Source organism: Paraphaeosphaeria sporulosa (assembly GCF_001642045.1).
Source record: "Paraphaeosphaeria sporulosa strain AP3s5-JAC2a unplaced genomic scaffold CC84scaffold_5, whole genome shotgun sequence".
NCBI classification, from domain to species: domain Eukaryota; kingdom Fungi; phylum Ascomycota; class Dothideomycetes; order Pleosporales; family Didymosphaeriaceae; genus Paraphaeosphaeria; species Paraphaeosphaeria sporulosa.
Genome location: NW_017253364.1, coordinates 1,513,277 through 1,536,823, shown reverse-complemented (window position 1 = coordinate 1,536,823; position 23,547 = coordinate 1,513,277). Strand labels below are relative to the sequence as shown.

General features: G+C 53.3%; 5 protein-coding genes across 5 annotated transcripts; 3 read left to right on the top strand and 2 right to left on the bottom strand.

The window, feature by feature from the left end:
- Nucleotides 1–1,014: 1,014 nt before the first annotated feature.
- CC84DRAFT_1145638 (uncharacterized protein) lies at nt 1,015–10,518 on the top strand (the record flags this gene model as incomplete). The annotated part of the gene is made up of 7 exons (XM_018176520.1): nt 1,015–1,170; nt 1,221–2,129; nt 2,182–3,772; nt 3,819–4,421; nt 4,466–8,644; nt 8,695–8,973; nt 9,020–10,518. 7 exons carry the CDS (start codon nt 1,015–1,017, stop codon nt 10,516–10,518), a joined length of 9,216 nt encoding a protein of 3,071 aa, XP_018036277.1.
- Nucleotides 10,519–12,289: 1,771 nt separating this feature from the next.
- Nucleotides 12,290–14,398, top strand: CC84DRAFT_1092576 (uncharacterized protein; the record flags this gene model as incomplete). The annotated part of the gene is made up of 2 exons (XM_018174467.1): nt 12,290–12,743; nt 12,894–14,398. Coding segments are annotated over 2 exons (1,959 nt in total), but the record flags the coding sequence as incomplete, so codon positions are not given.
- A 1,800-nt stretch (nt 14,399–16,198) lies between these two features.
- CC84DRAFT_740437 (uncharacterized protein) lies at nt 16,199–19,023 on the bottom strand. The gene is made up of 5 exons (XM_018187253.1): nt 18,461–19,023; nt 18,261–18,412; nt 16,974–18,201; nt 16,687–16,917; nt 16,199–16,638 (listed from the first exon to the last, which is right to left on the bottom strand). Exons 1-5 carry the CDS (start codon nt 18,857–18,859, stop codon nt 16,483–16,485), a joined length of 2,166 nt encoding a protein of 721 aa, XP_018036275.1. The 5' UTR covers nt 18,860–19,023; the 3' UTR covers nt 16,199–16,482.
- A 577-nt stretch (nt 19,024–19,600) lies between these two features.
- On the bottom strand, nt 19,601–20,766 carry CC84DRAFT_1259242 (trafficking protein-like protein particle complex subunit 3; the record flags this gene model as incomplete). Its single annotated transcript, XM_018184895.1, has 5 exons — nt 19,601–20,111; nt 20,164–20,355; nt 20,406–20,625; nt 20,670–20,678; nt 20,732–20,766. 5 exons carry the CDS (start codon nt 20,764–20,766, stop codon nt 19,992–19,994), a joined length of 576 nt encoding a protein of 191 aa, XP_018036274.1. The 3' UTR covers nt 19,601–19,991.
- A 200-nt stretch (nt 20,767–20,966) lies between these two features.
- On the top strand, nt 20,967–22,921 carry CC84DRAFT_1164326 (WD40 repeat-like protein). Its single transcript, XM_018178464.1, has 5 exons — nt 20,967–21,212; nt 21,282–21,408; nt 21,458–21,717; nt 21,766–22,261; nt 22,530–22,921. Exons 1-5 carry the CDS (start codon nt 21,069–21,071, stop codon nt 22,580–22,582), a joined length of 1,080 nt encoding a protein of 359 aa, XP_018036273.1. The 5' UTR covers nt 20,967–21,068; the 3' UTR covers nt 22,583–22,921.
- Nucleotides 22,922–23,547: the final 626 nt, after the last annotated feature.

Genomic DNA, 23,547 nt, shown 5'->3' with positions numbered 1-23,547 from the left:
CCGTCGGCTCTGGCAGAGGTGAAAGGATAACGGAGGCGACGCGTCCCCTATCGAAGAAGTCGTGTGGCCGGCCGCCACGCAAGCTCGTCATTTGGCAAATCGGCAGGTCGTATAGGTCCCTGTCGCTCATGTCGAGCATACGCCCTGTATAGCGTTGAGACATTGATAGCATATTAAGTGCATATGGAGAAGGTGGTTAGGCTAAAGGCACGGGGCCGATTCCCGCGCTAGTTAGAGCAGCATCGTGCACGGGCCGGGCACTAGCGGGTCGCCCCTGCCCTTGTTCAGCCTCGGCGCACGGGCCCGCTCGTCGCTGGCGTCACGCTTCTGCACGTCGTGACTGCACGTATTCACCGTCCTCCTTATACTGCCGCCCTGCCCCGCTCACAAAGCCGGCCGTCGACGATAGATTGCAGCTGGACACCCTCGCGGCTTGGCTGCCGAAGATGTCCACTCTCCGTCTGGCAGGGTCCGGCCGAAAGGCTGCGGCTGCGCAAAGTTCCACTCTATGTCCGTCGTTCACTACCCAATACGGCAGCCAAGTTTGGTATCACAAGCTTCTCGAAGGATGGCAATGCTTCGTCGCTGCATACCCTGTCTGTCCGGCGCGAGACATACGGCAGCATGCGGTTGTGCGATTAGCTGACGTTGCTGCTGGACGAGAACTAGACACATGACTGCTAGTACACTTCCTCTCTATGTGCATCTACCCGGCTCATGAACGGCTAACCATAATACCGGCATTTATATGCCACCGCTCTATAGAGAGCCAATGCGGTAGCGAGTCTCTCACTCACACAATTTCTGCTCAGTCGTCCACCAGGACACCAGTATCAGTTAGCATGAAACATTGCTACTTTCTTTAATCGCCATGCCTTCGCATCTTATCAGACAATTATTCTAATCGTACTCTCGTGTTGACTACGTCTCGGAACCAAGCTTTTGGGTTGGCTTCGCTCGGGCGTGGCAACCGCCAGAATTTGTGTTCCACGGTTGTCTGCATGACACGGGAACATGCCAAACATACTCGGCATCACTGCTTTCAAGTCTGGTGTAGAGGTACACAAGTGGTGGGAATGGACACTGGTAGCAATACTCGCTGCGAGCGCTCTGATCGGAATCGTTGCACTCATTTGGAACTCTTACGATAGCATCAAGAAGCTCCTCCAGGTGGGTACCAAGGTCTTCAGACAGCCATGAAGCTAACCATGTTCACCCAGCACGACTCCGACGATGACCTTCTACCGCAATCAGTCCAAGAACGTCTGCTAGTACTATCCCACACGGCGCATTGCGTCCGGCCAAAGCAGCCTCTTCCCGCTAAACCGTCCTCGTTTGGCGTATACCTCGGCCTGCTCAGTCTACCTGTCGTACAGGAAGACAAACAGATACTGGAGTCATGGGACATGGTAGTGCTCGACCTGGGCCAACCCGGTGTCTTGGAGGCGATCAGCGATGAGAGCATCGCTCTTGGACCGCACATCATTGCGCGACTAGACCTTCTCAAGATTCTTCCGTTCGTCGCCAAAGACAACGAAATAGACATGTTGAAAGCGATACACCTTGTCTCACTGTTTCTCAGCGGTGCTGTACGGCGGCCCAACGAACGGAGATATTGCACAGGCGTCCTCGTTGCCGGTTGGAGGGACCAAATCTGTATTCGCATGCTCAATGCCCTCGCCAAATTATTTCATGCCTATGGCCTGGACGTGTACCTCGAAGTGTCCGGGCCCGACTTCCTCAATGACGTCGCCAAGCTCAACTTCAAGCTCTTCGATGGCATGGTAGTCAGGAATGGTACAATAATGGAGAACGGGGAGCGAAGAGACTACTTTGCGATGGACAAGATGAAGACGACTACCAAGGCGTTTGTATCGCAGGCGTGCTTGAGACCTTTTCTCACGATGATGTGGGACACAATTGACGACGAAGCTGATTTATCGCACGCTGTCACAAGGAGAGCACACATGTGGTGTAGCTACCACGGCGCGATTCCTTATTTTTCCCGGCGTTGCGCGTTGACCGACATTGCCGAGGTGCGCTCTTGCGCGGAACCGTTAGCTGCTTTCCAATGGCTCAAAGATCGGAGAGTTATGAACGTGCACGAGAAGTTTCGAACCACTCGTGTTGTGAGTTGTACCTCGCTAGGAACTCATGGAGCTGTTGCGCTAACAATAATAGCTCTCGTCCGAATTCTCGAGCATTGTTGATGACTACTTGCCCCTGCAGCCAATATTTCCGCTTCTAGGAACCACGATATCCGGCTTAGACATTTCCGATGAATCCGATGGTGAAGATAATTCAAGCTCTTCGACCCTTACCGTCCAGTTTCCTGAGATTGACGAAAACGGTGCTCTTCTTTCCTTCGAGCCGACGTCTCCTGTGTCGACGGGTTTGAATTGGAGCACTGCCGTGGAAAAACGTGTCGCGAACCCGTTATCTTGCTCCTTCGCTGGCACCCTCTATGGATCTCTAGGGTGCTTTCCGATCGGTTTCGACGCCACTCAGGCCGACTTTAATCATGTCCTTCGGTCACAGCAGCGCCTACGGAAACTCAATTTGCTGAGCAGAATGCCTGCTCAAAAGCTGCATGAGGTCGCGCAGCGGATCCTCAGTTACAGCACCTCAGTATGTCGTTACGTCGACCTGGTCCCGACCGCTCGGGATAATCTTTCCACTTTCGCAAATGCACTCTTGCGAACAAACGATGAAGCCGACGACTACCATCAAGTACGCGTGTTCACTGGCCTTGACTCCGGTTTTCATACCCCATCGGGAAGTCAATTTTGGGCAGTATGGGAAGCTGAGCAAAGAACCTTCACTCAAATTATATACTTATCAAAATCAGTGCAGGACATCGCTGGGGCTCTGTTACACACCTACTTGAGCAAATCGAGCTTTACGAGATATCAGTGTTTCCTCTTGGAGTACGGACTAAGCGAGCATGAGAGTACGACTGGTCAAATCAAAAAGCTTCCGCGTCGAATAGAGCAGGATCTGTCCCTTTTGTCATCTTCGGATCTCCTTATCTACATGCAGCACCTTCAACACACAGAATGGGACGAGTCTTGTCCGTTACTTTCGTCAATACGCAACCACTGCCAGGAACTGCTCATCGATGTCCCGACATATCGGCAACTCAAAAAACTCAGCAACATGGATTACATCAGCGGAGCGATAACAGACGAGCAACTTGTGCATGCTCGTATCAAATGGTACCGGCTTTGTCGCCTGCCCTGTCTCGACCGTACTGAGGCATTGTCGCTCTTTCGACACATCGACGCGAACTTCCGCAACACGCTATGGTGGCGCGACCACAACGGTCTCGACACCATCACAGCCGCGATTGAAAAGCTGACGGCTCGGGAAGACGTCGATTCGGTGACGGATTTCGTTCTGTTCTGCATCTTCTGCGCAGCCAGAAAAGCCGGATTCGAAGAGGTTTACATTGAGGTTTCAGATCGCAACCCCCTGTTCAACCAGTACTCTGACCAGAGCGCTGCATTTGCAGAGCTTTTTGCTTTGGGGTCCCGGTGCGAGGCTTACTTCGACATTATGCCAAGCGATATTGGTATATTGCTCTCGAAGAAGCATCGAGATTATTACAACGAGCCTGGGCACCAGCCTCCGATGTGGATATTTAATGCGCCGTCCTTCGCCTCCGCATACGCTGCAGCTCAAACAGATATCGATCCTGATCAGAAAGCCTCAGTCATGCCAGGCTATCGTCGCTTCACGTTCCTTAGCGTATTCGCTATCCCAGCCCTTGTTGGTGGGTTTGGTACCACGTCCTTTCACATACTTGCTAATTGATTTAGACATTCTACTCTTGTCTACCACGGGACATGGACTTTACCTCAGTGCCAAAATGCTTCCGGAAGAATCCAAATATGCTACATACGCACTAATGACTTCGCTGTTACTATCAGGAGCAATTGGAACATGGATCTCGATCGGGGGCACCTACTACCTTATCTCAATGGCTTTCTCTGCTGCGAACATGTTCGTTTTGACCCGCCTGATCGGTGGTCTCGCCTTCACCATTGCTGCGAGCCTTGTCGGATTCATTGTCATTTCTGCCGTGGATGGCCCTCGGCTTGGGGCAATATACTTTTTCTACTTGGTTGGTCTGACCTCGTATCTCTCTGTATTGGCGGTTCTCTCCACGTATCAGATACCAGGATCTTCATTCCTCAACGGTCGCCGAGTTATCATTGCTGTGGTCCCCACACTAATAATATCGCCAATCATTACGATTTGGGTCGAGGGATACGACATCATCATATATCCGTGTATCCTATTTGTCTTTGTATCTTTGCTTTTACTGGGTACACGGCATGTCGCAACGCAATGGGTGACATGGTACCACGATATCAAGACACTCAATGACTCCGATGTGAAAGACTGGTATGTGCAGACAAGTACCAAGAGGCAGGCGCCAGCACGTGGCGACCGTAATCGTAAGTATGGCTTACAATGCGGCGTAGCAAATATACTGATACCATTTCAGCGAAGCGTTTCAGCAAAGGTCCTCGGACTTCAACGGCTCTGCCCTCATCACTCGCACAGTCTTCCGAGACCGCGACTGATCCATCTGAGCTATTTCATGGTCTCAGTGAACCAGCTATTCTCGCGTTGTGTCGCTCAGAGCTATACAACGCGGTGATGAAGGAGAAGAAACGCCATTTCTGGAGCAGGCCTACTGAAGACGTGTTCGTCAGACAGCTCGCGGAGTGCTGGGAGTCCACTCTCTTCCTACTAGATTGGTATTGTCGACTCACCGATACGAAACGGCCTATTCCTTATAGTTCTACCTGGAATCTTGAGACGCAGGTCGCTCTGGAAAGCATGCAACAGTCACAGAAAGGCATACGCCTGCACAACTCATTCATTCACTGGCGGAATGCTGGCGATGAAGTAGGCTGTGGCATCCTGTACTTTCTCACGGCGCTGATGGATCGCTGGCTTGATCTACTCAATGGTGTTCCCAATTACGGCTTAGGCATAGCGGGGAACGAAACACTCCGTCTATCCGTAGGCTTCGGATTGGCGTATTACCTCATCGGTGCCGTGCTTCTCGACTATAAAGCCCAACATTTGCATCAACTGTCGGAGCAGATGGCGCCAGTGTCGATCGAAAACATCTCCCATATAAGGAACGCCAAATCCAATGATATGAAATTTCGGCGGCATTTATACTGGAACACGCTCTGTCACTTCATCGGTGTGCACGTCTGGGCCTTGGCGGTGAGCGTTGCACTCGTTTGGATATTCAACAGCTCTCCCTTTGGCACCGTCATATTCTTGGCTTACGTGGGATCGTACAGCGGGTTGTTGCTGTACCAGTACAACAAGATCTTTTCCGGCCCACACGCCCTGATGCCTCTTTTGTCCGCTGTCATTCTTGGATTTCTCCTCGGAAGCCTTCTCAGAAAAGCGAACCCAGATTATCAATACAACAACGTCATTGCCCTAGCCGCAGCAACGTGGACTGCAGCTTTGCTTTCCTTCCGCACAGCCAAACTCGGTCTTCCGGAAGCCTTCGACATCAAGATGCTGATAGCCGAGAAGCTACAAAGGTTCCAACGCCGACCAAAGCTTCCAAACGACTCATCCGATTCCGTACATATCCGTGGTCTTCCCTCTCGGTATCGCATCCACTGGTCAAGCGCAGAGAAGTTCCATGCCTACAATGGCACTGGTGTGAATGCTGAATGGAGTCAGAGCGAGCTTCAAGCGTTTGTTGGCAAGCTTCGTGCTGCTCCAAAAGAGGATCGGTATAGAGTTCTACCGTACGGTCATCCCGGGGATCAGGTTACCGCCATCCTGCTATCGTGTACCCACGAGTCACTCTCGCGGCTAGCGTTGCAAGCATATCCTACAATGCCGTTCCTTGTCCAGAGGATCGTTCTTGCGTGGCAAAACGGACTCATCAAAGTATTCATTGTCCCCATGCAGTCGGTCACGGACGACAAGACCGATCTTCGAGCCATTTCGCAATACTCAGACGGGCGCCTGACTTTATTCGTCGCTTCCGACTCGAAAGGAACCACATCGGCAGAGATGAACATAAGCAGCAACTCCCACGTGATTGCCGAAACACTGCTGCACGCATGCGCTGAAACCATGTTTGGTATGCCACATCATCAAGCTGATATCACCGAGTCAATGCTAGTGTGTCGACCTGTAGGGGACGAACCGTACACCGTCTCCGAATGCAGCAAACGCTCGATGCCTTCCAAGTCGGACGGCCCCGAAGCCATGGCGTTCGAGACCCTATGCAGGAAGGAGCTCTTGTGCAACCTTTGTCTTGGACACGACCCTGACACGCAATGGGATGTTCTGCCTCTCGACATACGGAGAATGTTTCTGCGGCGGTGTCTTGGAGCCCGCGGACCATACACTAACACAGAGATGTCCTGGATTCTCTCTAACATCGAGGCCGAAGAGGCTTGCACAATCCTCTCGCGACTTGCGAGGTACGATCTCGGAGCATTTTTGTCCGTGCACAAGTACAACTACTTCAAAAGCCGTGGCGATCAAGCGCTCAACGAAAAGGAGTACCGGCAGATCACTGCGGATATCCAAGAGGCTCACCATCCCATTCTCAACCGCTCCACAACCATGATCTTCAGCGATTACACTGCACGGATCAAAGCGCCTTTCGAATATGTATATCACTCGATTGGTACCTGGATTAAGTTCTTTGTACTAGCGACTATGGCAGACCCGGAGTATCAACGCGAGTTGAATTGCGCACTGAGTAGAACACCAAGATTCATTGCGAAGCCAGCAACCTTTTTACTAACAGGGATCTGGATATACAGTCGAGCGGCGATGTCGATCGCACTTCCATTTTTCCTCTACCACAATCGAAAGGATATCTCCGATCTCGCTAGCACTGTTAAAGGTAGCCTGCTGTCACAGAAGAAGGACAGGCTTGTCATTCGCAGCTACGGAGAGACAGAGACGGCATTCTTCCATGCTCTTGAAGGCCATGGCTTCAAGCTCGTCTTCTACCAAGGCATTCTGAAGCAAGAGCCTACTTGGGGCCACACACGTGTCTCGGAATACGGCAAAGACATGCGCATAACCAATCGCAAAGAGTACAAGAATGGAAATGTTACGAACGAGTTCACATACGAGTACCCAGCAAGACCTGTTTCTCGGTTCGGAAGAATCACAAAGCTCCACAGCGCGAGGCTACCACTCGCACGAAACTGCCTTCAGGGCAGTGATGACAGTGCCAAAGTGCAGTACAATACCAAGGGCCACATTGAGTCCGGAAGCTACATGCAACATGGCAATTTAGTCCGCTTCAAGTATCATTACCGGAAGAATGCGAAGTATGACGACGAATTGCTCAGAGCAGAATTCGTGCTCCCACACATGTCTGTCAACGTTAGTTGGTGTGCGCCTCCGGTACGTCATGCAGAGAAGATGGAGCGATGGATTCCGACACCTCGTGTTCATGAAGCGACCTTTGTGCAGGGGGCCGACGTTTACGAGTGTTCTTGGTTGTACGATCACAAGTTCCACCCAGTCATCTCAACCAAGCTCAACGGAGAGACTGTAGACACGCCTGATATGATACGTCATGATTGGTTAGGTGTCTTGAAGAAGCCTACGCGTTGCAACTTTATGGACGAGAATCCACTCTTGGACTTCAAGGCGCCAACGTCCAGCTTCCTGAGCCGCCTCTTCCGAACCAACATCAAACGACAAGAGATCTCGACCTCTCGAGCACGTTCTCAGCTCTGGAAAGCGTGGAAGAAGCGACTTGATCTTGACGGCGTGGTTGTTCGCTTTGTCGATGAGGAACTTGTCCGCAAGGCGACGCTTTTGCGGCCTTATTGGCGCCGGCGTGACCGTGGAAGTCTCATGAAAGCTGAAGATTACCTAGCACTGCACGCCGATGCGATTATGGCAAGTGCAGATCTCACCAGCGACATCAGTGCCTGGACCCCACTTGCCATTCGAATGAGCGACCTCTTTAGCTTTGGACAGGGCGGTGACGCGGTTATCTTCACGCGCACGAAAACGCTCCAACGAGATACAGAAAACAACCTTCACGTCATTGCTGTTGATACGGGGACCTGGCCTAATGAGGGTGGTGGCGTTTCTGCTTGTCGTCGCGACTTGATCAATAATCTTCGTACCATTAAGTGGCACATGGTGGTTGAGTCTGCCAACGACTTTGGTCTTCCGAAGCACCAGACGGAAGAGAACGTCGAGTCGCTAAAGATCATTCCACTTTGGGGCCTTGACTTCCTCCACCCCTCACACGGCATGTTCACGAACAAGCTGGACAGCGAAGTTGACCATCTGGTCAAGGACGCAACGATTAACGACATCAAAGTGAACTTCATTCCAACGTTGACTGCGCTGGTCCGTGGGGCGCGCTCGGTCAATATGACTGCAGCGGATGTCAAGCAAGCTACACGAGCGTTGGTCAATCTCAATACTTACTTTGAGGATTCCCGCCATTGGAAGGAGGTCTGGACAAGCGAGATTGTCAAAGATACTTGGAGGAAGTTGTGGCTAGCGGACGATATGCCGAACGCGCAGCCACCTTCCGAGTGGTTCCGCACCGAGCTGCCTACGCTTGGGCATCTCGACACTGCTCTGGAGCTGTGGTTCAGATGTAAGGATACAATTACCATCCTTTGAGAGGCTTTATGCTGACCATGCCAGATCTTTTCATCTTCTCGATTCCTATCCCCGAGAAGATTCCGAGCGTTTTCCAGGCCTCGCATCACAGCGTGTCAGCATCCTACGGAATCGTTTGCAAGCTGAAGAGGAACTGTACCCTTCAGATCTGGGATCATGCCATCTCCTGGCGTGAGACGAACCTCTACCTTTCCTCCGCTATGTGTACCTTGCCGCCATTCATCCGAAACTCCCTGCTTGGCCTGATGAAATTGACCTCGTGTCTGATTCTGCATCACGCTGATCAAATTCTCCCTTGTGCAGGTAGGTTGACTTCATGGAATCTCTTTCTGTCTGCTGACCTGTCTAGACTTCTTCAATCCTGGGTGGGAGGTTGAAATTGGCTCTTCTAAGGGTCAACTGACCCACCGAAACGTCTTCCGACGGAAGGTCGATCCGATTGTAAATGGCATACCCGATATGACGAAGTTCGCTCCTGTGACCGAAATCAAAACGAAGTCACCCACTGTTACTATGCTTTCCCACGTGTGGTTTGCAAAAGACATCAAGAACGCACTCCTTGCCGCCGACATCATCTCCAACGAGTGGGGCTTCAAAGACTACAAGCTCGACATCTATGGTGCACTGAACAAATCCCCCGTCTATTCATCGGAGTGTCAAGAAATCCTTGCTTGCAAAGGTCTGGGAGAGAGTTGCACTCTTCGAGGAACGGCAGACCCTGCCATGGTGCTAGCCAATAGTTGGCTCTTCCTTAACTCCTCTGTCTCTGAAGGTCTGCCCCTGGCGCTTGGCGAAGCTGCACTGACCGGTGCACCTGTTGTCTGCACAGATGTCGGTGCTTCGCTACGTGTACTCACGGACCCCGATGACGGCAAGCGCTATAGCGAAGTCGTTGCGCCGAACGACGCATACGGACTTGCACGCGCACAAATCAACCTCCTCGCTATGCTCGACGAATGGGCGCAATATGCAGAGGACTCTCCAGACAAACCGGCGCCAATTCTACCACATAAGCCAACAGCCCAAGATGTGGAGATCATCACCCGCCGCATGTACGAGAAGACCGAACAGCGCCGTAAACTCGGTATGATGGCCCGCACGATTGTGCAAAAGTCTTTCGGTGGCGAACGCTACCTCCGTGAACACGAGCAGATGCTCTGGGTCGGCAAAGCCTGTTACGAAATGCTCGGGCTCGAGAAGCGCATTCCTCCTCCACCGAAGCACCCCGGCCGTATGCTCTCGCTCAAGCGCAAGTCTCGCCAACCTCAGTACACAGACACCGCCTCAAGCAACGTCATTGACCCCCAACTCGAGAAAATGCAACACCCCCGGCCTCCGCTCGCACGCCAGTTCTCCGCCGCCACGTCGTTCTCTTCGATCTACATCGACGAGCCTGCCAGCCCATCGGACGCCATGTACCGCGAAGACTCTTGGGGCCCCGTCACACCGGATTCGTCCTTCTACCCCAAGTCTAACGCCTCCACCAATGACTCAAACTTCAATTACTCTGCGCACATTCCACCCCCGCCACGCATGTACGCGCGAACACAAGCGTCAAACCCTTCACCTGCAAGCTCTGCCGTCGCTATCGGGAAACGGCCTGTGCAGTACGGCTATGGCTACGGGCATGCAGGTGGCTTCAAGCATGTTCCTGCCGCAGTGCCGAGAATGGATCCGCGGAGGAGCGCGCTGTTGAGGCAGAGTATGGTGAGTGGGAGTGCAAGGAGTAGTGTCCGGATAAGAAGTCATCTGAACGAGGTTGAGGTGGCGGACTATCCGATGGAGGGGTATGGGAATGTGGTTGAGGTGAATGGGGGTGTTGGGGGTGAGCTCGGGGGAAGGATCTGACATGATAAGACGGTGGAGAACGGGAGGGATGGGGCGAAATGGGGATGGGGCGTTTTTGGCGTTTGTAAAAGTTGAGTTCTTGTTCCTGATTGCTTGGCATTTTGGGTGTTGGGAATAGGGGTCACACTCATTTGCATGTCTGAGGTTGCATTGGTCCAGAGGATGGCGTTTCAGTGTGGAAAGGCCTGTCGTTATGGCACTGCGAATGTTTGCGTCGAATATGCTACCGTCTTCACTCCATTGCCTTGGATGCCTCTTTTCGTCATCCAACGCAGCTCCCTGAAAAGAAGACCCTGAAAATGTCAGCAGCCTCTCAGCAACAGTATACAATGTCCATGTAACATTCCCATGTGTCTGGAATGGCAGCACACTCGCATCGACGACTCTCAGATTTGCAGTCCTATGCACCTTCAGTTGTGGATCGACAACGCCACCCAGCTCCCGCGCTGCCATCGCCGCCGTGCCCATGAACAAGGTACTCGCGCTATGTGAAACCGAAACCTCTAGCGTCTTGATTCATGTACTTGGGCATTGGAATTCCAATCTACGTGTGGAGCGCAGGTGCTGGCTCAATTCGCTTCTGTCGCATCTTCCAGCAATACCTCGAGTGTTGGTGATCTCTCTCCAAAATGTCGAACGATGGAAGGAAGCCTTCCAAACTTGATTCTCTACCCTGTCAGCCTGCGAAGCGCTGATTAGATCAAGTTCGCAGAGAGGTATCGCGGCTTGATGACTGGTTTGCCAAGGACATCGAGTGCAGTGCTGCGCAAATGCACGCTATCGCGCGAAAACTGCTGTGGGATCCAGAACTTCGAGACGAGGAGGCCGTTCAGCAAAATGGTTTGGATCTCTGCCGCAACGGCATTGTTCTTGAACAGCAGATCGTATTAGACTTCTGGTGAACTCATGATGGCATAGTGCTTCGGTACGCCACGCGGCGATGCGTCAATGATGTCTTGTGCCCATTGAGTAAGGCACTGTTGTGTCGCGAACTCAACTCCCGGCCCAAACTTCTCTTGAATCATTCTAAGGTCTTCTTAGTGATTGCAATTTGAGATCCTCATGCCGTCAACTGTTCATCGGCACACCACCGGAGATTACATTATCATGGCCCCTAAGTGTCATTCATTAATCTCACCTGCAGCGGATCAAATCGATACTAGAAGAAGAATGTATGGCACCATATACCGCATCAATGTGTGCGGAAGGCTGAGCCAGTCTATGTGAAGTCCAGCCTTGGCCCCAAAAAGCGGGGTGCATCCTAGTCCGCTTTGGACACATAACCCTCCTGCCCTTCAACCCAATCACTCACTATGTTATTTACTGACTATCTACAGTGACCATAGATTGCGTATCCGAGTCTAGGTATGCACACGATCATTCGATGTGGCGATCAGACGGTGGAAAGTTGGGCGCAGAGGTGCACGAGCCATGATTTTACCGCCTGAGGTATGCCGGAGCTCAATCAAAAGAACTGCCAGCGAAGTGCGCAGGTTGGAAACTGCGTGGGTTATATAAATACGCAATTCTTTCTGGAAATGAGAGTGTTGAAGAAACACAGTAGGTCAGTCACCTGCGTGAGGCGAGGGGCGAGGAATTCTATGCCAGCCGTCTCCGTTTCATTGGTGCTGGCCTCGTATACAGCCCTGACACCAAGCCTGGACACCAATTGCTAAGCCCCGCTTTAGCCCAGCGTTGTCGAGGCAGCGGCACATTGTCAGTGACGTTCGAACTCCACATCTCATGGGCTTGTGCGCGTTCATGAGCCAACATGGTCCTCGAAACTTTAGCAGCTGTAGGGCTGGCCGGCAATATTTTTCAATTCATCGATTTCACTGGTAAACTATTCAATACTGCAGTCAAGATCTACCAGTCGCAAGATGGCGCCACGCGCGAGGCTGAGTCCGATGAAGATATCGCATGGAGTTTGCAGCAGTCTTGCGAAAAGCTGAATGCGGGTATCAATAGTATTCAAGAGAACAAGCTGGCTACGCAGACAACCCGCACCTCGCTTGTAACCCTGGCCACCAACTGCAAAGCTGCAGCGGAGGAGATGATAGTTGCGCTCGAAGCATTGAAATCGAAGAAGCCTGGTTCGAAGTGGAAGAGTCTCAAAGCGGCTCTTGCGACGGCATGGAAAGAGAGCGATTTAGAAGCAATGAGGAGGAAATTGGACACATATCGGTCGCAACTCGTACTAGAACTGCAAATTTTACAAGGGTATAGTGCTCCTTTTCATATTTAGACGGACACAGTACACGAAAGCAGTGCTGATTTCTGCAGAGGAGCCTGGAAAGATGTAATGGATCGTCTCGAAGACGGAAATAAAAACATCGCTCGACAAATGGGGACACATTTCGTTGAGACTATTTCAGAGATCAAGGTTGCGCAACAACAGCTAAAGCTGCAATTCGAAGCGACAGTATCCCAGAAAGTCACTACCCCAGTCGTTCCAGAAAAGCCAGAAGTCATTCAGGCAGCCATGAGCCAATCCCCTGAGTTTGTCCCAATGGTTCAAAAAGAAGCCATAGACCTGTGCAGCAACAAGGCCGTTCTTAGCAGCCTTAGGTTTGACCAGATGAGGTTTCGACACTCCAAGATCCCTCAAGCTCATCAAAACACCTTCAGCTGGATGTACTCAAAGTGCTTCGAGCCATGGCTTGAGAGCTCCGAGAAGGTCTACTGGATCAGTGGCAAACCTGGTAGTGGTAAAAGTACGCTGGTCAAATATCTGGTGGATAACGATCAGACTCCCATCAGTCTGCGTCAATGGGCAGGGCCAGATACTCGTCTCGTGATCACAAGCTACTTCTTCTGGGTCAATGGATCCGAATTACAACGATCCCAAGAAGGTCTTTTGCGAACCCTTCTGTTCGAGATTCTACAAGAATTCCCAGCGCTGATAAAATTGGTGGCTCCTGAAGCTTGGAATGATGTGCAAACAGCAATGATCGGCCGTTCTGCTGACGTTGAAATTGTCTGGTCTCAAAGGGCACTTCTCGCAGCATTCGAGCGACTCTCTAAGATGGGCCAAGTCGCTACTGCTTTCTGCATGTTCATCGATGGCCTGGACGAGTACAGAGGCGACCAAGACGATCTCATAAAGACGATTTCGTTCCTAGAATGTCTCAATGTCAAGTTGTGTATCGCGAGTAGACCCTGGAATATTTTCAAAGATGCGTATGGCAACAAACCACACTGTCAGCTTCGTCTTGAAGACCTCAACAAGAAGGATATTCAGCGCTACGTGCAGGATCACTTGGGCACACGACATGATTTTCAAAATCTCAGAGACATGGATCATCAGGCGAATGAGATACTCGACGAAATAGTCGAAAAGTCGCAAGGAGTATTCCTTTGGGTACACCTTGTGGTGCGTTCCTTGGTGGATGGGCTACGCAATGCGGATCGCATGTCGCAATTACACGAGCGACTGCACTCGTTGCCCGCTGACTTGGAAGATTTTTACCGCCACATATTCCTGTCCTTAGATCCGTTCTACAGGAAGCAACTAGCTCAAATGTTCCAGGTCACTCTTGCGCGATCCGATCCGCTGTCGCCTCTGGCCTACTGGTACTTGGACGAGCAAGAAGATGACCCTTCCGTGGCTCTGGAAATGCCTTGCCATCTTTTGTCAACACAGCAAATTTACGTTAAAATGCTAGAGGTTCAGAAACGAATCAACGGACGAAGTAAGGGGATGCTTGAGATAACTCCACCAATCGTCGAAGGATCTAGCCAATCCAGAGTTGATTTTCTACACAGGACAGTCCAGGATTTTCTCATGACGACAGACATGCAGGAAATTTTGAAAAGCCACCAGGCAAAAGATTTTGATGCAGATCTAGCAATATGCGGTGCGCTATTGGCCGAGTTCAAAGCTGCCAATATCGGTCTATTCGGGCACGAGAATATATTCCATTGCTTCTTCAAGGCGGCAAAGTCCATGGAAGCCACCAAAAAAAGGTCACCAGTCGCATACCTGGACGAGCTAGAGCAAGCCTATGAAAAGAGTAATCCCGGCCGTCAGTGGAGCCATCTCAAGTGCCAGTCATTTACGTCGACGGCAGTTGCATACGACCTACACCTCTTCATGGAATCCAAAGGACCTAATCTCGCCTCATTGGAGAATATTTACTCGTGGTTAAGAGCTTCACTGAATAGGCAAGGCGTGAAGCCGAGAATGCTGAAAGCGATACTATCGTCAGGTCCGAGAACAGTAGTCCTTGATGCAGAAATTCAAGACTTGCTCGGAGAGCAGTTCAGACACTTGGATCGAGAAACAGTCTGGGAGACTATGGAAATTGTTTCTGCACACGCTTGCCTCAAGAGAGACAGAAAGAGACGGGATCTCTTAGAGTCGCGATGGTTTCACCGGCTATTGGAAGATAAATTGACACCCGCACAACTTGCACACGTTCTTACGTCCGCTACAAATAGCGCCCGCCAAAAAGCAGCGGTAGAGGCTAATTCCCAAAACGATGGGTTGGAACCTAAGTCTCGGAAACATTGGTGGCGGAAGATGCGACTGTCGTGAAAACTTTGAGGCATTCTGATCTTACATAATCTTGTTTTTGTTTCGTCTGTACTGCTTGCCCATCTGAACAAGATTCCGACAGCTTTACCAGTCTTACCCAGCGGACCCAATGCCCCCAGTATCTACGGTGACCATCCTATTCCTTTTCGCACCTCGAAGAACTATACGACATGCACCTCCAGACAGTCTCGTCGCTCCAACTCTCGAGAAACTATAGAGCAATCGAGCTCACGCTGAAGCTGCGCCCAAGCCTCGTCAACCCCTAAGCACAACAATTTCACTATCCTCGAGCAACACCCGTTCCAGGATTCATCAAACCCACCGATCCACCGATGCCACAGCTACCGTGCTTCATCTGCACTAGGTCTGCGCACTACTTTCCTACGCGCCCGCGATTTCGGCACCTTCACGTCTCTTCCGTCCCTCCGCTTCCCTTCCATTTGCCACCTGAACGTGGAGAAATCGATTCTAGTCCCAATCGCGCGCGCCTCTTGCCTTTACTCTACGATGATTTCCGCGTCTCACACCGGTACGTACATTCACCTCCCTGACCGTCGTTAGCCGACACGCAGCAGTCAGCCGACCACCTCAACATGCTCTACGGCTCAAGTGCACCAATGAACAACGATGACTTATTATAGCTCGAGGCGAATAGTCGCCCCAAACGAGCCACTCACATGACACACTACGCCCAACCATCATCACATCAAAAACGTCGCGTATATAAAAACGTAGCAGCAGTATGGTATAACACACTCAACACACTCATAAACAACTATGCCTCTTCCCCTTGCCCTCCGCTTTCCCCTTCCCTTTGAATACACAAAACAAGCAACATATAAAGAAAACGCCCACGCCATAACCAAGCGAATGGGGTAGCCCGTAAGACGTACGTACGTATCAAAGCAACCAACAAAGCATCGGACGCGACATCGACCAGTGGCGCACTCGGAAGCACAAACACTAGCAGCCCTTCATTCCCAGAAAGCGCCGTACCGTATCAGATTAAGACTTTCCCTTTGTAGCAAGTAGGCACCCATATCAAAGCAAGCAAGCAAACACTGTAGATCTCGCTACCGCACCAACCCATGCTCCGGAACAACAAGGAAAAAGGAGGAAACCAGACGTACTGTAGTGAGAGAAAAAAGGTAAGTAAGCTGTGGAAGGAATAGAAAAAATAGGTAACGGGTATATGAACGTTTTTGTGCGTCGGGCCGGCAGGTGGGTGACAGCCAGCCGACTGCAACCTTCCTGTCCTCTCCGGCGGCTTAGTCTTCGCGGCATGCGGCCAATAGTGTATACGACTGTTCTCAAAGATTCGACAAATAGATCCGGAAGAGACTCGGCTCCTGTACAGAAAGTGTTGCAGGGGCGCCGGCAGACCTCAAGCGTGGTAGCCGACGAACCCTGGAGCGTGAGGCCAATCTCTAGTTGGCTTCAGCTTCTATATCTCCAAAGCCAAACTCGGCCCCTAATGAGCCAAAGCCGGTCGAGTCATCGCCGACATGAAGGAAAGAATCGAAGTCGAAATTTTCCAGAGTGTTCGAATCATCGAACGCAAGGCCGAGGTTGTCGAACGAAGGCTGCTATTCATTAGCTACAATTGGTGGAAAGTACATCTGGTGACTTACATCTTCGTTCACACTGAGTTGACCAAACGCCCCGGGACCGTTGTCCATGGGCGGCGGCTGCTGTTGCGCAGGTTGCTGCGATTGAGCGGCCTGGGGAGGCTGCTGTTGTCCATTCGGACCACCGAAAGACGACTTGGGATGTACCGGTGTAATCGGAGCGGTCGGAGTCGCTGGTTCTTCGCCACCGGAAGCTGCCGGAGTCGCACCTGTTGCCCCTTTTTTGTTTGCGGGCTTCTAATATCAATATCAACGATGCTCAGAGGGGGAGATGTAGCGCGCAACTTTACCTTATTGTCTTTGGTGTTCTTCTTCTTGGGGTTCCCTTTGTTGGATTGTGAGGGCGTTGGGGGCGCAGCGGGCTGGGAAGGCGACGGCTCTGTACGAGGCTGCTCACCAGCGGGTGCTGGAGGAGGTGGCATCTGGCGATTCTGCTGAGGGTTGGCGCCCATGGGTCCCATCTGCTGCTGTCCTGGCATCATTCCGGGTTGGCCTTGCGGTCCACGCCAAACGACACCGTTTTGCATGGCGGCCATTTGATTCCTTTGCATCATCTGCATTTGCTCCTGTGTTACCTGTCCATTGAACTGAGGATGCGAACTTGGAGGCCTCATCATCTGCGGGTTCATTCCGTTTGGATAGCTGGCGAACTGTGGGGGCATTCCCGGAGGCATGGTGTTGGGATCGAATGCTACACCAGGCGCAGGGGAATTCCGTTGTGGTTGCATGGCACCTTCTGGCATAGGCGATCCGGGGAGACCTTGCGGACCCATGCGTGGGGTGGCACCCTTCTTCATTTGATCACTGGGGTTAGGCGAAGGCCCAGCTCTGCTGCCCTGGGGCGACATATTAGGAGGGAAGCCAGGGCCCTGTGCGTGTGGACCAGACATGCTGTCTTGCTCCTGTCGGGCCATTAGTAACCGCTTCTTGTTCTGCTGCTCGAGCAGCATTAGCTGCATCTGGTAGTCCTGCAGCGCATGGTTGCCTTGGGGCGGAGCGCCTCCAGCAGGCATGCCAGCCGGTCGCGGTTGGTTGCCGACAAAGATCTCTCCCTCGCCAGGCAGGCCGGACTGGTTCATCGGAGAACCTTGTGCGACATTGTTCATCCCCTGATGGTTATTGAGCGCCACTCTCTGTTGTTGGGCCAGGCTTTGGGCATATACCTCGATTTGCTTTTGTTGCGCATTCTGCCCCTGCTGGGCGAATTCTCCAAACTGGTTCCCGGGCATGTTACCCGCATTCATTGCACCTGCAAAGGGCATATGGTTAGCCTCGGAGCCAGAACGATCCATGTGCGCTTGCCGCAAGCTTTGGCTGTGTGCGAGCGCCGTTCGAGGGCTAATGGAATGGGTACCTTCAACACGTTGACGCTTGTTTGGGGATCCTCCGTTCTCGTTGGAGCCGGGCGACTGAGGCCGTTGTCCGTTCATGTCCATCTGCGAGCCGTCTCGTTGCATCTGTGCCGACATCATGGCCTGGTCCTTCAGTTGGTTCATGTTGGCCATGGGATTGCCGTTCCTATAAAGCGTGAAGTGTGAGCAAGTACGCGGTTTCCTATGATGTGAGGAAATACTTACGGACGGTTGTTCATGGCGGCGGCACGCTTGAGGTCGTTCGGAGGGGCACCGTTTGGCATTGCCCGCAGCATGTTTTGGTACTGGACGCCGTTCATACCACCCTGCATCATCATGCGCTGGTTTCGATTGTCATGCTGAGCTTGCATTACGTTCTGCGCATGTCAGTCGGGTGAGGTCCCGCATAGGCAAGGTGCACTTACACGAGCATGCGCGATGTACTGACTTCCCTTGCTCTTCTTGCCACGGGCAGCGCTAAATATGTCCCAGAACTGAACCCACCAGTCGAGCAGGAACGACGTGTCGGTATTCTGGTTAGGCGGCATGTTGGGCTCAGGCAGATCTCCTGGACCAATGCCATTGACGTTCCTTCCGCTCGGACTAGACTTTGGCTTCAAGTTGACGGTCATGTCGGCATCAAGCATAGCCTTGGCAAGTTTATGGTTCTCGGTCCGGATGAAGTAGTCGTAGATGTACGTGTTGAGCTGGTCGCGTGGATCGAGAAGCGGGCGCTGGCCGTTACCCATGACGGGTGTGCCATCGAGAGGGCCTGCGCCCGCGTTCATGTTGGCCATCTGAGCGGCCATCTGGGGGTTCTGCATCGCGACAGGAGGTGGTCAGAGGCGACTGTAGCAGACGCCAGCAAAGTACGTGCGAGTGGGGATGCGCGCGATAAGGCGGCCTGGGTGGATTCGGGGTGTCGCGATTATCGACCCTCGGCGCGGTAGCTGGACGTGAGCTAGAGCTGCATGGACCACAAGCCGTGGCGACAGTGTTGGGTGCAGTGGAGGGCCGCGATTGCTATCTCGTGCGGCGCGGGCGGAGGGGCGCGGGACGAATGCGATGCGATTGCGCGCGAAATGGATGGGGGTGGTTGCGCGAGTGGTGATGTACGGTATGGATGGGGAGCGCCGGCGGAGCGCAGCAGGGTCTAGCGATGGCGTGGTGAGCGAGGAGCCTGCGGCAGTGGGCAGGCAGGCTGGCACACGGGGCGCGACACGGTGTGATTCCTGATGACCTGCGGGCGCCGGGACGTGGGCAGCGACGCGCAACGAGTGCTGGTTTCGCGGGCGTGCGGTGCAGTGGGCAGGCCGCCGAGATGGGCGCGATGGGCGAGGGTGGAAGTCAGCACGGCGAGAGAGTAGCGGGCAACTGCGACCTCCACGAGGGGGGCGGCCAAGGATGGCAGGCGCGCCAAGGGAGTGGCACGTGACGTCGCTATTATTGGGTCTCCCAGCCTTTTTATTCTCGCCACACGATTGCGCGTCTACGGCGAGGTGCAATTTGCGACTGCGCTGCTTGCACTTCTTGCATCACATTATTTGCACGTCTCGGATGGCTGTGTTGGTGATGGGTTGGCTACGCTGTCAGTCATCTGACGGGGAGACGACGTGTAGTGGAGAGCTGTAGCGCCCGGAGGCCCACAACGCCGACCCAACCCGCCCTACTTTTTGCACAGTGATCCGCACAGCGCATCCCTCGGTCCTGCATCTGTGCTGGTTCTGTGCAAAGCACTGTCTACATGCCTGGCTGCGTGGTTCGACTCTAGGAAGTGGGTGTCTCACCGGGCCCCACAATTTGCACTTCGCCCAAGTGCACTACCGGCCCGTACGGGGAGCGCCGACGAAGACGCGCCCAAGTGCAATTCTCTACCATGATAAGCCAGGTCCTCCAACGCACGCATCTATTGAATGGGTATTCGCCTTCCCTTGGCCGCTCCACAGCATCACGCACTCATTCATCGTCGGGGGGCATTTCGTCGTCGATGTAGCGGATGAGCGATATCCGCATCTCGGTTGTGTCGTTGCCGCGCAGTACATCGCTGGTGAAGTGCGCCTCCACCTGCATGTGCACCTATGGGTGGCTCAGTCTTGACGCGACTGTACAAAAACAACGTGCAACGTACCATTTCTAACGCGCCCCTCAGCACACCGACAAGTATGTTTGAGAACCATAGCTCGTCCTGCGCTCGGCCGTCGTCCGGCAGCTCCACAAAGTCCGCCAGCGGGTTCTCCTCAAAGATAAGCGAAAACTGCTTGTTGTCGCTCGACCAATTCGTAATTGTCGGCGTGATGTTCAGAAATATCTTGAAGCCGACCTGGTGCGCCTAATGAGTCTCGCTCACCCCAAGTGATGCTGCGGGATTACCTTTGATATCATCTCGGCCACTTCGCGGAAGTTTGTGCACGCCGGCGCGCTCGATTTAGCAAGGAAATCCTCGATCAAACGTAGACCGATGTTGTAGCCCATACGGTCCAGCTGCTTGTTGACCTCCGCGTAGTTGAACTCGTAATCCTTGCATAGCTGCGCGACTATCGTTCCGTAGGTGAGCGTGACGAGCTCGGCGCTGACTTTGTCGACCCGCGTCCTTGAGGGTCAGATTAAATCCCACGCATGGAGGTGGAAACTTACTTCCAGACTCTGACAACGATTAGCGCATGCCACGGGTGTACGCTGGGCAGGGTGGAGCTCACTCCTCGCCCAAACGGCCGGCCTTTGATGAAGCCATCTCGCAGAACTCGGCGCCTCCGTATCTCGAGCAGCCAGAGGGTCCGTGGGCGTTGGGTCTTGAGTTCGGCGTGTGCGGGGTGCTTTGGAGTCGTCGATATAAGGTTAAGGTGGTCGAGGCAGGTGCTGAGTGCTCTACCTCGCAGATCCAGGTTACTAAGCCAGCAGCCTCGCGCTAGCACGCGGCGCATGCTCTGAAGTTTACAATCGCAGCGACGACTGCCTGCGGTCCAGCGCCTGATATTTTCGCATACCGCACCGCCCAACGACCGCACACCAACCGAACACCCTGATCCGCTGGAAATGTCGGCCGAGAAGCGACCCGCCGCCGACTCGTTCGGCTCTACCCAGCTTGTCAAACGCGCAAAGCCAGATGCGAAGACCAACGGGAGCTCTGCGGTGACCGTGGCCAATGGCTCAGCGCAAAATGGCGCGCTCATGCACGCGGTATGTTCGGCCTCGACTGCTCCTGAGAAGCACATTTGCTAAAGATGCCGCGACTGACAGGCATGATAGGTCCCGCGCGGCGGCGTGCTGCAGTCGCCTGTGATGGAATTGACCGGACACAGCGGGGAGGTGTTCGCAGCCCGGTTTGACCCTACTGGCCAGATTATTGCATCTGGATCTATGGACCGCTCAATATGTCAGTCGACCTTCCGAGTCAGCTACCTACACAAGCTGACGAAATGCAGTACTTTGGCGGAGCTCTGGAGACTGCGACAACTACGGAATCCTCACTGGCCACAAGCAAGCAGTACTGGACCTGCATTGGTCGCGCGACTCGAGAGTACTCTTCTCTGCGTCCGCCGACATGCACCTGGCAAGCTGGGACGTGGAAACCGGTGAGAGAATACGGAGGCACCCCGGCCACGAAGAAGTTATCAATTGCATGGACGTGAGCAAGCGCGGCGAGGAGGTGCTTGTCAGCGGCTCTGACGACGGATACATTGGTGTGAGTTGACTCGTTTGAAGCTATTGGGGTATTGCTAATTCAGAAAAGCTCTGGGACACGAGAACCAAGGACGCCGTTAGTTTCATACCGACCGAGTTCCCCATCACAGCGATAGCCTTGTCCGAGGCTGGCAATGAGCTCTTCACCGGTGGTATCGACAACGACATCAAGGTCTGGGACCTGAGGAAAAAGGCGGTCACCTATTCGCTCTTGGGCCATGCCGATACCGTCACGTCGCTGCAGCTGTCGCCGGATAACACGCTCCTGCTGTCCAACGCACACGACTCCACGGTTCGCACGTGGGATGTACGGCCGTTTGCGCCTGCAGACCGAGCAGTAAAAACATACGATGGAGCTCCCACAGGGCAGGAGCGCAACTTGCTCAAGGCAAGCTGGGACGCAGAGGGTAAGCGGATTGCAGCTGGTAGCGGAGACCAAAGTGTAGCCATCTGGGATGCCGGCACCGGAAAGCTTCTGCACAAGCTACCTGGCCACAAGGGAGCGGTGAACGACGTCCGCTTCCACCCACGGGATGAACCTCTCCGTAAGTCATCACTTTTCCTTGCGCTGTGGCGCGTGATCTTTCTCCAAACTTGCGCTTCGCATCTCGCAGGCCAAGGTTTCAATACTCCGAGCGCGATGAGTGCAACGAGCGGTGAGCACGATGACAAGCTTCCAAGCTACCAAGTTTACATCATGGCACGCGTGTGAAGCGGCTTGAGCGTACTCCGTGGGGCCACCTTACTCACGTTCCTGGTTCAATCGCACAATAATGCCAGACAAGTGGACCGAGCTGACTTGGCGATCTCCAGTGGTCTCCGCATCTTCAGACCGCACGCTCCTTGTGGGGGAGTTGGCGAAGTGAGCAAGTCACCGCAAAGCCTCTTGGCTGCGGCTCTTGCAGCCCACCAAGATGGCGCAAAGCGTGGCAAGAAACAAAAGGGCTTCCAACGGCCCTTCGTACGATCACCGAGGCCCCGCAGTGTCACAAGGGCGCTGCTTACACACTGGATACGCCGGTGCGACATGCAGAGTTGGGGACCAGGAAACCTGAGGAAGCGAAACGTTGGCGACGACGCGTGCAGAACGCGCACATGTAAATTAGCTGCAGTGCAACGACACGGTCCCTATGATGTGGAGGATTGTCAACAAAGAGATTTGATAAACACAATTTGGGCGTTCATGCCCCTTTTGACGGACGCGTGCAATCGCAGCGTTCATGGGGTCTGTTAAGGAGTGCGCGCTTCGATGCAGGTTGATTGGAGTTGGGGTGTTCGCATTGTTTCGGAAAATCCCACGACGGTCCAATGACAAGCCCTCGTCCAGCCGCATCCACAACGCGCAGACAACGCAACCCTTTCCGCTCAATCCACGACGAACCACGCTCAAAGCAGATCGCAATCGCCGCTCGAACTGCCAGACGGCCCGTGGCCCCGCGGAAACTCGCAGTGCCATCGCGTTTCATCATGGGCGAGGCCACAGTCTGATACGCGAGCTGTTGCAGGCCATGGCCCGCGCGCGCAATGCTTCAACCCCAGAGCTCACGACCACCAGCAGGCGTCCTTGCAGCGGGGCCTCGTGCGACTTGCGGCTGCACTCTGTTCCCCACGTTCCCTTTTCCTCCCATTAAGCCCTGTGTTTTTCTTATCCTCTGGTCGTTCGTTGTGCGTAAGCTCTGCTGTTGACCATCAGTTTCGCGGCGCTTTTGCCAGACTGCTTTCGTTGGCTCAAGAGCGAGGCCGGAGTGCAGTAGCTCGCTGTGAGCTGTTGGACGTTGGTTGTTCGACGTGTCGGTTTGTGAAGAGCTTGTGGAACTCCAGCCAACAGTTC

Excerpts from the sequence above, each read along its gene's own strand:
- CC84DRAFT_740437 (XM_018187253.1), bottom strand. The coding sequence starts at position 18,859 with ATGCAGAACCCCCAGATGGCCGCTCAGATGGCCAACATGAACGCGGGC. Across the intron at positions 18,202-18,260 it reads GCCGCCATGAACAACCGTCC|GAACGGCAATCCCATGGCCA; the intron begins GTAAGTATTTCC and ends CACGCTTTATAG. Across the intron at positions 16,918-16,973 it reads AGAACACCAAAGACAATAAG|CCCGCAAACAAAAAAGGGGC; the intron begins GTAAAGTTGCGC and ends TGATATTAGAAG.
- CC84DRAFT_1164326 (XM_018178464.1), top strand. The coding sequence starts at position 21,069 with ATGTCGGCCGAGAAGCGACCCGCCGCCGACTCGTTCGGCTCTACCCAG. Across the intron at positions 21,213-21,281 it reads ATGGCGCGCTCATGCACGCG|GTCCCGCGCGGCGGCGTGCT; the intron begins GTATGTTCGGCC and ends CAGGCATGATAG. Across the intron at positions 21,409-21,457 it reads ATCTATGGACCGCTCAATAT|TACTTTGGCGGAGCTCTGGA; the intron begins GTCAGTCGACCT and ends GACGAAATGCAG.